Here is an 11,320-nt window from a genome sequence, read left to right as displayed (position 1 = left end):
CCTCTCTCTCTCCCTCTCTCTCTCCCTCTCTCTCTCTCTCTCTCCCTCTCTCTCTCTCCCTCTCTCTCTCTCCCTCTCTCTCTCTCCCTCTCTCTCTCTCCCTCTCTCCCTCTCTCTCTCCCTCAGCAGAAGCATTTCTCCCACAGGGGACCTACCTCTCTGTACGTCTTTCTTTGAGCCATTTATCCTTGTGTTCCCACCCCCCCTCCCCCCGGGACACTGCTCTGTCTCACTGCATCCTGGAGGGGAGTGCTGAGCCATGCTCACTGCGGGTCACAGCGCGGAGAGGGAGGGACAGCCGCACGGTCCCGCCCCCCCGCGTTCACACCCCGCTCTGCCGAGGACCCCCCGGCGCCGCCACTGTGATGGCGACTCGGGGCCTCAGACGCAGAGGTAGCCACTGGAAAATGCGGCACCTGCGGAGCGATTCGGCCGACTGCGAGACGGTCCTAGCGAGCCGTGAGATCTGCCCCCCCCCCCGTAACTCAACCCCCTCAAGGTCGCTCTCCTCCCGTTAAAAAAAACCCACGCCGCTCAAGGTTGGCTGTGAGGCTGATCTGGGATCTGTGGTGTGCGTGTGCCCACAGTGCTGCAGCCAGAGACCCGCGTGCAGCTCACTGCTCTCCCGTCAGCCTGCAGAGAGGCGCAGAGCCGCAGCGGCAGCACTGGCCTGAGAAAAACACATAAAATAAAACCCGGAACGGAGGGAAACTGGCCCGTGCAGCACACAGAAACAAACAGGAGATGCGTCACGCACAGCACAAATATGTCTGTTTACACAAACAGCACGAAATCCTCCCCGAATCCTCGGCCTCTGAAGAGGACGCCCAGAACGCTGTACAGAAAGGAGCCAGCCTCAGGGCGCGAAACGCTCATTCCTACCCCTTCCTAACACGCTGCAGCACCGCGCACAGCAACGCGCTCAGCAGTTTGCAGCGCCATGTACCACTCACCGGCTGAAGAGGCGCGGTGATCACAGCGCGGTTAGCTCCGCTGGGACTCAGCTTCCGACCTGCGATACCGAGCCGTGGAGAACCTGCACAGGACTCAGAAAGACTCTTCCTGTTTTGTTAATACACAGAGAGTCTTTCCCAGCATGCCTGTCTACACCTGCGCCTCTGGGTAAAGCCTGCAATGATGGATGGATGAATGTATGTAACGTAAGCACAGAGCAGACTGCCACTTTAATAAAGCTGAATGTGCACTTTTAACAGTGGCTGTTCAAATGTGAACTGCGTCCATGTAGTTTAGCTTTTAATTCTGCAACTGAAAATGAGTAAATTACGTTACAAATAAGCACCTTTCACACGGTTGTATTTCATTTCTGGAATGAAACACAGGTGATACTTCTGACATATATAAAACTATCACACCAGAAACTTTGTATATGCAGATATGGGCTATTTATATTTGTATTCAACAATGTGGTCAGGAACCGGGACTGCAGAGAAATGCTATATAGGCTGGCAGCTAGCTGGCTAATAAACTAGCTGAAGTTCTGATTAGAAAGAGCATCCACACATAGATACCAGGAGGGCCAGCTAACTGTTTTAAAGCAGTTACGTAACTGGCCATCCTGATGAAATTAAACCGCTAATTCGTAGCAGTCACGACTGCTAAAGTTGTCCTTCATAATTTATGCTTAGCTTCCCCTGTGGCAGCGTTAATACAGTTAGCCTGCAGGCTGCTCTCATGAGTTCGTAATCAGCAGCAAGTCAGACTGGAAGTGTGGAAATTACGTGTGAAAACAAGTGAAATTAAACATATGCATGAGCTGCTTTCACTGCTCGTTTGAGTCATACGTGAATCAGTTTTTTTTTTTCTTAAAACCACGAGGCACCAGTGGATGGCAAGCTGCCAGAGGCCTATTCCTGCAGGCCTATTATGCTGAGGAAAATGATCCAGCTCCATTCACATGCTTTGCTTTTTAGCGTCACAAACACTTTTCAGGAGCCTCAGAAACCGTGGTGAGGAGCGGTGAGATCTGGGGCCACCCAAACTTCGGGAGTGACTCATTTGAAGTAACTGTGCCTCTGATTCGTCCCAGACGCCCGCGAACGTCACGGAACGTTCAGCCACAGACAGAGGGCGGCCGTAACCGTGGAGATGAGCCCATCTCTGCCGTTTTTAGTTTCCCTCACCAATCTTGGGCGCATCGGAAACGTGGATCGTTCTTGCTGATTATTAGTTAGGGTTTCAGGGCCGGTGTGTAATTCCAGGCCCAGATTACAGACGCGGCCTGTGATTCACGCCCTCTGAATCCTGCACCTCCAGAACAGCATGATGTTCAGGGCAGCTCAGGACAGCGTCCTCCTGCCAAGAGGAGGGTTTTATGGGGGGGGGTCACGTCAGCACACAGCACACACACCCCCCGCCCCCCCCCGGCCCGTCTGTGAGAAAAATGGCGCTCTCTCTGGAGGGGAACGGCAGGGAGGAAGTTGGCGGCTCCTGACAGGAAGCAGAGCTGTGTCTGGCTCCACACAGCGCCGGGGTGAGGAGCAGGTGAGGGAGGAGGTGAGGGGGAGGTGAGGAGGTGGGGAGGAGGTGAGGGAGCACGCCAGCTCGGGCAGTTACAGAGCCGGGATTCCAGAGGCAGCTGCAGGGAGCAGGAAACAGCACCAGCGGGGTTTCTCCCCTCTCCGTCTCTCCCCCGTCACTCCCCTCACCGCGGCTGAAAACAGCAGAAGCAGGCACTGACAGCACTCCACAGTGAAATTATTTAAGATCGGATCTGAACTGTCACCAGCGCACTCATTAAATTTATATGGACCGCATGCATAATGCAGGCCGCGATGGGCCATCCACTACACAGAGAGACAGAGCGAGGGAGAAAAGAGGAAGAGAAGAAACGGCTTCTCTCTTCTGTGGGGCAGAGAGCAGACAGGGCCTTTCAGGGAGAGAGTGGAGAGGAAAGCGAAGCCCCAGCGCAGGGCGGATCAATGCCTCTGTTGTTGTATCGTGCGTGGCATTAGCGGGGCCGCGGCTAATCTGAACGCTAGCTGATCCCATGTAAACACTCAGAGACAGGCCTGCTCACAGAGCACCACTGTCCCGCACGGACCAAAACACCCCTGCTGGGCCCTGCGCCCCTCTCCCCCAGACAGATACACAGGTCCAATCAGCACTCAGCGCGGCAGTGGAGCAGGCGGAGAACAGCTCTGTGGCTGGGGGGGAAATATGGAGTGGAAAACAACTTCTCTCTCTCTCTCTTTTTTTTTTTTTTTTTTTACAGTGGACATCCATCAGAATGAGGAGAATAAAGAGCCTGAAAATGTGCCGAAGCAGGAAGGCATTTTTTGTTGAGTTTCCCCTTTGAAGAGCCCATTGTCTTCATTTGTAAAGGCAGAAAAGAGGGGGAAAGGCAGGCGGTGCTGTGCCCAGATGGCGCCATCTGCATTCTCCAGATGGCCGTGCAGGGCCTGGACCGTGCAGGGCCGCGGAGGCATTCCTGCCGCTCCTCTGCAGCTGTGTGCAGGAACACACACACGCACAGACACATACACACTCACGCACACACACGCACACGCACGCACACGCACGCACGCGCACGCACGCGCACGCACAGACACGCACAGACAACATACACACGCACGCACACACACACGCACACGCACACACACACGCACACACACGCACACGCACGCACGCACACACACACGCACACGCACACACACACGCACACACGCACACACGCACACACGCACACACACATGCACACACGCACACACACACGCACACACGCACGCACACACGCACAGACACCATACACACACACACACACAGACACGCACGCACAGACACGCACGCGCACACACACACACACGCACAGACAACATACACACACACACGCACACTCACGCACGCACGCAGACAACATACACACACACAAACACACACACGTGCACACACGTGTGTATGCAGAGGCATCTCAGGTTTCTAGCGGCACTCACACAAACATGCACACACGCACGCGCGCCCCACCAGAGCTGCAGACACAGGGGTCTGACCCATAAAGACACGCCCCTGACCGCTCACCACAGAGGTGAGCATTCCTGCGTTTCCGGGGGTGCAAACAGGACTTACTCTGGCTGTTCCTGAGGAGTGCACCAACATCAAACTGCGGTTCATTCAAATACTCCCACTCTGACAAATTCTTTTACTGCTGACGACCCCGTGTACTTCCTCACAATCGCATCGCAATTATCTCAGAAGTGAAAGTTTTTTCCAGTTTCCAGTTAAATCCTGCTGACTCTGCTTCTGCTGAAGAGAGTAATAAAATCAAAGCACAGCTCCAGACTTCCTACTCCACTTCAAATAACACTCTCTCGCACGTAATTAAATAAATACTACATAAGACTAAATAATTAAGCACCACTGTGTTTAATATGTGTGCTAAAAAAAAAAAAAAAAAAAAAAAGACAGACTGCATGCGTCATGTTGTTGGGATCATCATCTATTCTGGTCCATAACTCGTAAAAACGGAAGGCATACTGCTGAGTATTTAGGGCTACACAGATACACGCCGTTAACCTCTGACTGCTACCTAGTGAGGCAACTGGACTGTTTTTTTAGCATGCAGGACAGACAGAATCAAATTTCAACAACTAACAGTATAATATAATAGGCATCTGACAGTTCTCTTCATATGATTATCACACTTTACTGTATGTTGCCAAATAATAAGTCTTCCCCGATTAGCATCAACAATCAGCATAGAGAAACACTCTTCTACAATCCCCCCAGTTTAGTAAATTGAATACATGTGTGGTGATATTTAGCTATTTACATATTTAGCACTGACACTAAACAGCACACCGAAGGGTAATGTGTGAGGGGGGGGGGCTGAGAGGAATTTACATCACAGCCTCTCCCAGTCATCACACTGCACGACATCACCAGCTCATTCAGCCAATCAGCTACACCGTTATGAACATGCTCACAACCCTGGCCAGGAGGTCTTTTGTAAACCTCCAAACTACTGTAGGACAACCTTCTCCTCAAAAGCTGACTGGAAATTGTAAAGAAAAAATATCCTAACATAAGTTTTTGCTTTAAACCTGACTACTCACCCTAAAATATCTAAATAAATCAGAAGTGCAATAAATATCTTATTTGCCTTTATCTTTTCTACTATGAAGTACTTTCAGAATTTGTAAACATGTGAAACCATCCTTCTCAGATCATGTATTTGTATTTCAACATTCACACAGGAGTCACTGTGCTGCCACAGCAGAACACAAGGGCAATATCCAGTCTATTACAGGTCCTGCCCTAGTTTAGTGCTTTTAAAACAAACACTTTCAAAAGGCAAATATCTTTAGGAAACCACTGCAAACATCAAGAAAGCCCTCAAAGTCACTACGTTACATTGGCATTTAGCAGACGCTATTATCCAGAGTGACTTGCACAGACATTCACCGAGGCAGTTCTGGGGTAAGTACCTCACCCAAGGGTACAGCACTAGTGCCCCGCTGGGGAGTTGAACCAGCAACATTTTGGCTTCGAGTCCTGCTTCTTACCACCATGCTACACTGCTGCCCAAAGTGGAGCACCAGATTAAATATCAAAAATATAACAGAACCACAAGCCAAAGCTACAATGGGATGTCACCAAGGGCCAACTTTCAGCTGCCAGACAGGATGTGACATTAGTCTCCTTCCCCCAAACAGAAGCCCTGGTCACTGTGTTCAGACCAAACCACTTACATAACACCCGCTCCATACTCCTCTGTAAGGGCGAAACACGTTCAGACCACATCAACCGCATTCCTTAAATACTCAACATTAACTTACCACTTCGTTCCAAAAATAAATAAAATAAAATGAGCATTCAGGTCAAAAGACAGTCATTTGTACCTGTCAGCCGGCACTGTAATAACTGGTAGGAACAAAGAGTCTGCAAGGACAGGAGTCTGGGAGGAAGCCTGGCTGGCTCAGGCCGGCGGGGGAACAATGGCCCTCTCTGTAACACCTGTGCAGCTACAGTTACGACACCGTTTTACAGCCCCCTGTAAAAACCTGTCCTTAGAAAATTGCGTCGCTCCACTGTCAGGAGTAACACCGGCCCTGATACACTGCAGTGGTGTTCTCGGCAGGTCGTGTGGCTATCTGTCCTCTGCAGAGATACCCAGGCCTCCTGCCCCACGGCGCTCAGTATTTGCATCTGAAACGCGCTGGCCCTGTACTCCACCTGTGTCCCTTCCTGTGGCTGCCGAAAGCACAGCTGACCCGAGGGGACAGGTCTGAGAGCCGGGCTGCCTTCCCAAGGCCAGAGAGGACCTGGACTCCCCCACTCACCGTTTCACAACAGGCTGAGTTCATACACAGCAAATATGAAAATCACACCTTTCAGAGGTTTTACAAAGGCAGGAGGAATGTGCGAAGCCAGTTGTACCTGGTTTCACACAAACTCTGTCTGGGTTTCTCCCCAATCACCTCCAAATTTCAAGGTTCTTCTAATTACTCAGAGGGGGAAAAATTGTTTTACCACAGATAACGGACTGATTTAAATTGAAGTGCAGTAAAAATATAAAAATATTATACACATTTATACAGTGGAGAGAGAAAGCTCTTTCTTGCATCATCTAAAATTCCCATGACTTGGTCAAACTTAGGCTCGGTTTCATTTCTCCAAAATGCCACATATTGTTCTTTCCACTGACGTGGGAAACGCGTATAAGCTAGGGAGACTTTGCAGAAGCCACTTGTGAGGCAGTGAGCTGCTATTTAAAGGAGAGCGTGTGTGAGGCCGCAGGAGGCACAGAGGAGGAGGTCTCAGAAGCACAGCGTGCAAACAGTTAGCGCTGGATGCTAACTTCCTGCTTACACTGAAGGAGTAACTACAGTTAAACATTTACTATTACTACAGGAGAAAAACAGGTTGTGAACGCAAGTTACAAAACAACATCTAACTTGTACGTAGCTATGTTTTCTTTTCCGATTCATATAACTAGCGTTACTGTATTTGTTCAGTCAAACGATATACCTTATCTGTCTGGGTTTGTCTTTTTTGTAAGAGTATGGGTTTCAATAAGAGGAGAAAAAAAATCAATCAGTAGGTATTCAAACAGTCACTGCTCTCCGTGTTACGAACCAGCACAAGAATTCTGGCAGATTCATAAATATGAATCTCAGTTTACTCAGTTTACAAATTACCCAGCAGGTCAATGTCAGCAGGCTTAGAAAAACAAATACAGAAGGACGGCCTCTCCTGGATACTGACGTTAAAGCGTGGATTTAGAAGAGTAGACAGCAGTAGAGGGGGACAGGCAGTTACAGATTTTTTTTCCACCGTATGAAATATCTGCTAAGATAGCAAACTTTATAAGCCAAGAAAGTGTGGGAGAGTTTCTAAAGAGAAGGTCCTGCGGGAGGTCAGTGCTGGGGCCGCGCAGATGTGCGCATGCATGCTAACAAACAGCAGCGTTTCAAATAAAAATGAAAATCCCCACGTATGAGAAAGCCCACAATCACAGTGCAGGAAAGGCACAACAGCGAAGCAGCCCTCCACACGCGGGACCTGCTATCATCTGCAGTACTTAGAATTCAGCACCATGACTTTTCAGATTAGCGCCTTCATAAAACATTCTATATTCGGGGATAAAAGGCGCGTTGCTAGGAGACCAGAGAGAAACTCCAGGCAGGTCCAGAAGAACATGAATGTACAGGCTGGAAGAGCTCAGAGAGCAGTTTTAGCAAAAACAGCACCAGCTACATGCAGCCGACAAACAGCTCAGGGGAGAAACCTGTCCCCCTCTCTCTGTGAGTGTGCAGAGAAACCTGTCACTCTCTCCATGAGTATGCAGAGAAACCGGTCCCCCTCTCTCTGTGAGTGTACGGAGAAACCTGTCACTCTCTCCATGAGTATGCAGAGAAACCTGTCCCCCTCTCTGAGTGTACACAGAAACCTGTCTCACTCTCTCTGTGAGTGTACATAGAACCTGTCCCCCTCTCTCTGAGTGTACACAGAAACCTGTCTCACTCTCTCTGTGAGTGTACACAGAAACCTGTCTCACTATCTGTGAGTTAAGGTTTGCATCACTGTAATATCCTTTAAGTACCTTATTGCTGATACAGAAGTTGAAGAGAAAAGTTGAGAAATTATACAGCCATAAAAAATCTGATGAACTCAGACTGAGATTAGGATGACCTCTGCATGCATCCTACTCTCTCCCAGGCCGTGTGACCATTTACTTCAGAGCAGGCGTTTTATATGGGCAGGTGGAGGGTGTACATTAGTGTACTTTACTACCTGTAAACAATACATCCCTTTACACCACCACCACCACCATCACGCAATGCCCCTGCAGCCAAGCTTTAGCGTAGTCAGCATCACAGTACTTGCATGGAGTCCTGTTGCTTTTATATCCCTATAAATAAAGCTTCCCTTCCACAGAGAACAGCATGACTGCACCCGGCAGATGCTCTGTAGCACTGTGACATCACAACCCCAGTTAGCCCGCAGCCAACAGAAATCTGCATAAATCTCAACACTCCCATAAATCTCACCCAAATCGACACTCAATCACCCATTTATTTTACAGCCTTAATGCTGCTCCCTTGTGCTGGCACACACAGAATATATGATTTGCACCCGGGAGTAACAAGAGCGTTTTTGTGAGAGATTTATTTCAGGGCCTGACCGCTCGGTCCCCCTTTTTTGGGCATTGTGCGGCCGGGCGGGCCTGACCGAAGCGAAGATCTCTCTGGAAGAGCCGTGGTTCCGATGTAATCGCGGCCTTTCAGCTTGTGATTATTCAGCGTATTCCTGAATGTATAACCGGGCGAGCAGCGGGTCACCGCTCAGACGCGCAGCGCTCACCTCCTGCTGCGGCATGATGGGAAAGGTCCTCCTGCCGCTGCTCCATTTCAGTCACCCCCCCCCCCCTTTCTCACACCCACTGACGCCTCTCGAAGGGGCACAGAGAGTGCTGCCTCCGGAAAATCTTGTCGATATAAATGTTTTGCAGCAACAGATCATATCTACAGCTGGCGGGACGGGGGGACCATGTGACCCTGATTAAAAGCTGGAGGGAGGAGTCATCTTCCTTGCACCTACCCTCACGCCCTCTCTGCTCCATATTTCACACTAAGACATCACCTGGATGAGGAGACGCTGCTGAAAGCACAGCTCACTGCGTCAGAGGTGTCAGGACGGGATTCCCCCCTCCCCACCTGACGCGCTGCTGACACTCAGACTGTGAACACAGCTCTACGTTTCAGATCAACTGCAGCTCCCTGAGAAAACAAACCCGTGTGCCGCATCTCCATCCACGCAGAAAGGTTTTAACGTGCTAGATTTACACTAACATAAACGCATTATAACGGCCTGGCGCTCACAGAAAAAACCTGCAAGATGCTGGCCGTTTTGTTGTCTGCCACTGTGCGCCGGGCAGCGACGCGCGTACTTGAGCTCCTTAATGCTTTTGTCATTGACCCGGTCCTCCTCGGAGACACTTGCGTCATTAGGGCGCACAAGCCACTGACAATTACAGCGCCGCCGACACTAATCTTCTGAAAATGAAGGCATCTGTTTAAAGGACAAAATACTGCTAGCGAGGCATTTTATGGAGGTCATGTTTCTATTAATGTTAGAGGATGCCAAGCCAGCCGTGCAGAACCCTGGCTCTCGCAGATGTGCCTGGAGTCGAGGATTCTCAGCCGACTGTTTGCTTAATTATGCATTTTCCTTCTTTCAGCCAATCACCAGCTACTGACAGCCCAACAGCACAAAGTCGCAACCTCACAGAGACGGCTCCGCTCCACCTCACCGCACAAGTTAAAACACTTCAGGAGCTCGGTGGCCAAATTTTTTACAGAATTTATCTAGGCCACACCCACCCCACAGAGGTTAACTACATAAAGCTATAGGTCTTGGCTTTGCGCTCATAGCCGAAACTTTGCATGAGAATTAGTCTTGCTTTCCAAACACAGAAGTTCATATGGCAGCGTTTGAAAATTACAGTGTGGGAAAACGGTCTGCATTTGGCTCAATCATTTCCCACGTGCATCTACTTACACCGAGCAAACCGCGCCACAGGATGCTAGCACAACAGCTTCATTTGACAGCTTGTTATCAGGATATTTTTTCAGTTCCCTTCAGAAACTAATTTGCCATTCATGGACAAAAAAAGTTTTGCAGATATGAAATCCAGATAATTATAAGTGTATGACTGTATAATTGGCAGTGCATCCATTTCAGACAAGAGGCAGTGATGCACTGATCTGGAGTCTGACGAGTGATTCTTCTGCTGACTCTCCAGGCCTTTATTCCGAGTGGTTTCTTAAATCAAAGCTAAGCATGCGACTGCACACCGGCACTCATTTCCTAGAGTGAAAGACACAGCCGGGCCTGCGCGAGGCCTTACCTGAGCGTGGAAGTTTGACATCGTAGTCGTCTCGATGTCCTTCTTCCCCAGGATCTCCATCTTGACGGGGGAGTTGGGGAACTTGAGGGAGAAGTACTCCAGGAAGTCGGGGAGGTAGGAGGCGGCCCCGTGGACGATGCCCATGACGTAGTGGGCGGCGCAGGCCTGGTCCTCGCTGAAGGCCAGCGTGACGAACTCGTGGGCGAAACGCTGCATTTCCGCGGGAGACAGGCACGCCAGCTCCTTGCTGTAGGCGTGGGCCACCAGGGCCCCGCCGTTGGGCTGCTGCTCCACGTGGATGAAGCGGCGGAACTCCAGCGCCTCCAGGCCGGGGGGGTGGGGCTGGGGGCGCCCCGCCTTCAGGGGGGCGAAGGCCGACCCTCCGCCCTCCCCGGGCCTGCCGCCGCGGTGGGGGCTGCAGCCCCTCTCCTCCTTGACGAGGGCACCGCCCTGGTGGAGGAGCGGCGGCGGCTTTGGCGCCGGGCCCAGCAGCTCCGTCTGGCTCGACTTGCTGTGCATCTTGGGCCGCTTGCGCTTCTCCTCCTCTTTGTGTTTCTTTTTCTTTTTCTTCTTCACCTTTTTGATCTGCAGCTCCTCCAGGTTGACTTTGGGCTTCTCCTTTTCCCCTGAGGAGAGGAGAAAACAAAACGAGAGTCTCAGCCACAAACGGGACACACCTGACACCTGAGACTGCACCTCTCCCCCCCCCCCCCGGGGGAGACGCCCGCACAGGGCCAGCCCTCATCTGTAAGCGCTGCAGGGGGACCAGGCGTCCGTAGAGCTGCCTGCGCCCTTGAGATTCACCGACCGGAATCATTAAATGCAGAACAGCAACCCTCGGAGCTCCACGTGAACCTACCAATCTCATTCCATTTTAAGCAGCTCAGCTCCATCTCCATATGAATATACTGCCTGCCATTTCAACCTTCCTTTAGCGGGATCCACACAGCAAGG

The 11,320-nt window shown here is 50.7% G+C and overlaps 1 protein-coding gene across 1 annotated transcript in view; it reads right to left on the bottom strand.

The window, feature by feature from the left end:
• Window positions 1-11,320, bottom strand: part of LOC118770295 (lysine-specific demethylase RSBN1L-like) — a 39,445-nt gene that overhangs the window by 13,629 nt on the left and 14,496 nt on the right. The window contains exon 3 of the mRNA XM_036517881.1: window positions 10,367-10,992. Coding sequence (XP_036373774.1) covers window positions 10,367-10,992 — 626 coding nt within the window. The remainder of the gene's footprint in view (window positions 1-10,366; window positions 10,993-11,320) is intronic.

The sequence above is a fragment of the Megalops cyprinoides genome, chromosome 23 (assembly GCF_013368585.1).
Source record: "Megalops cyprinoides isolate fMegCyp1 chromosome 23, fMegCyp1.pri, whole genome shotgun sequence".
Taxonomy (NCBI): domain Eukaryota; kingdom Metazoa; phylum Chordata; class Actinopteri; order Elopiformes; family Megalopidae; genus Megalops; species Megalops cyprinoides.
Note: the sequence above shows the minus strand (reverse complement) of the source record. Positions and strands in the feature narration are given on the sequence as shown.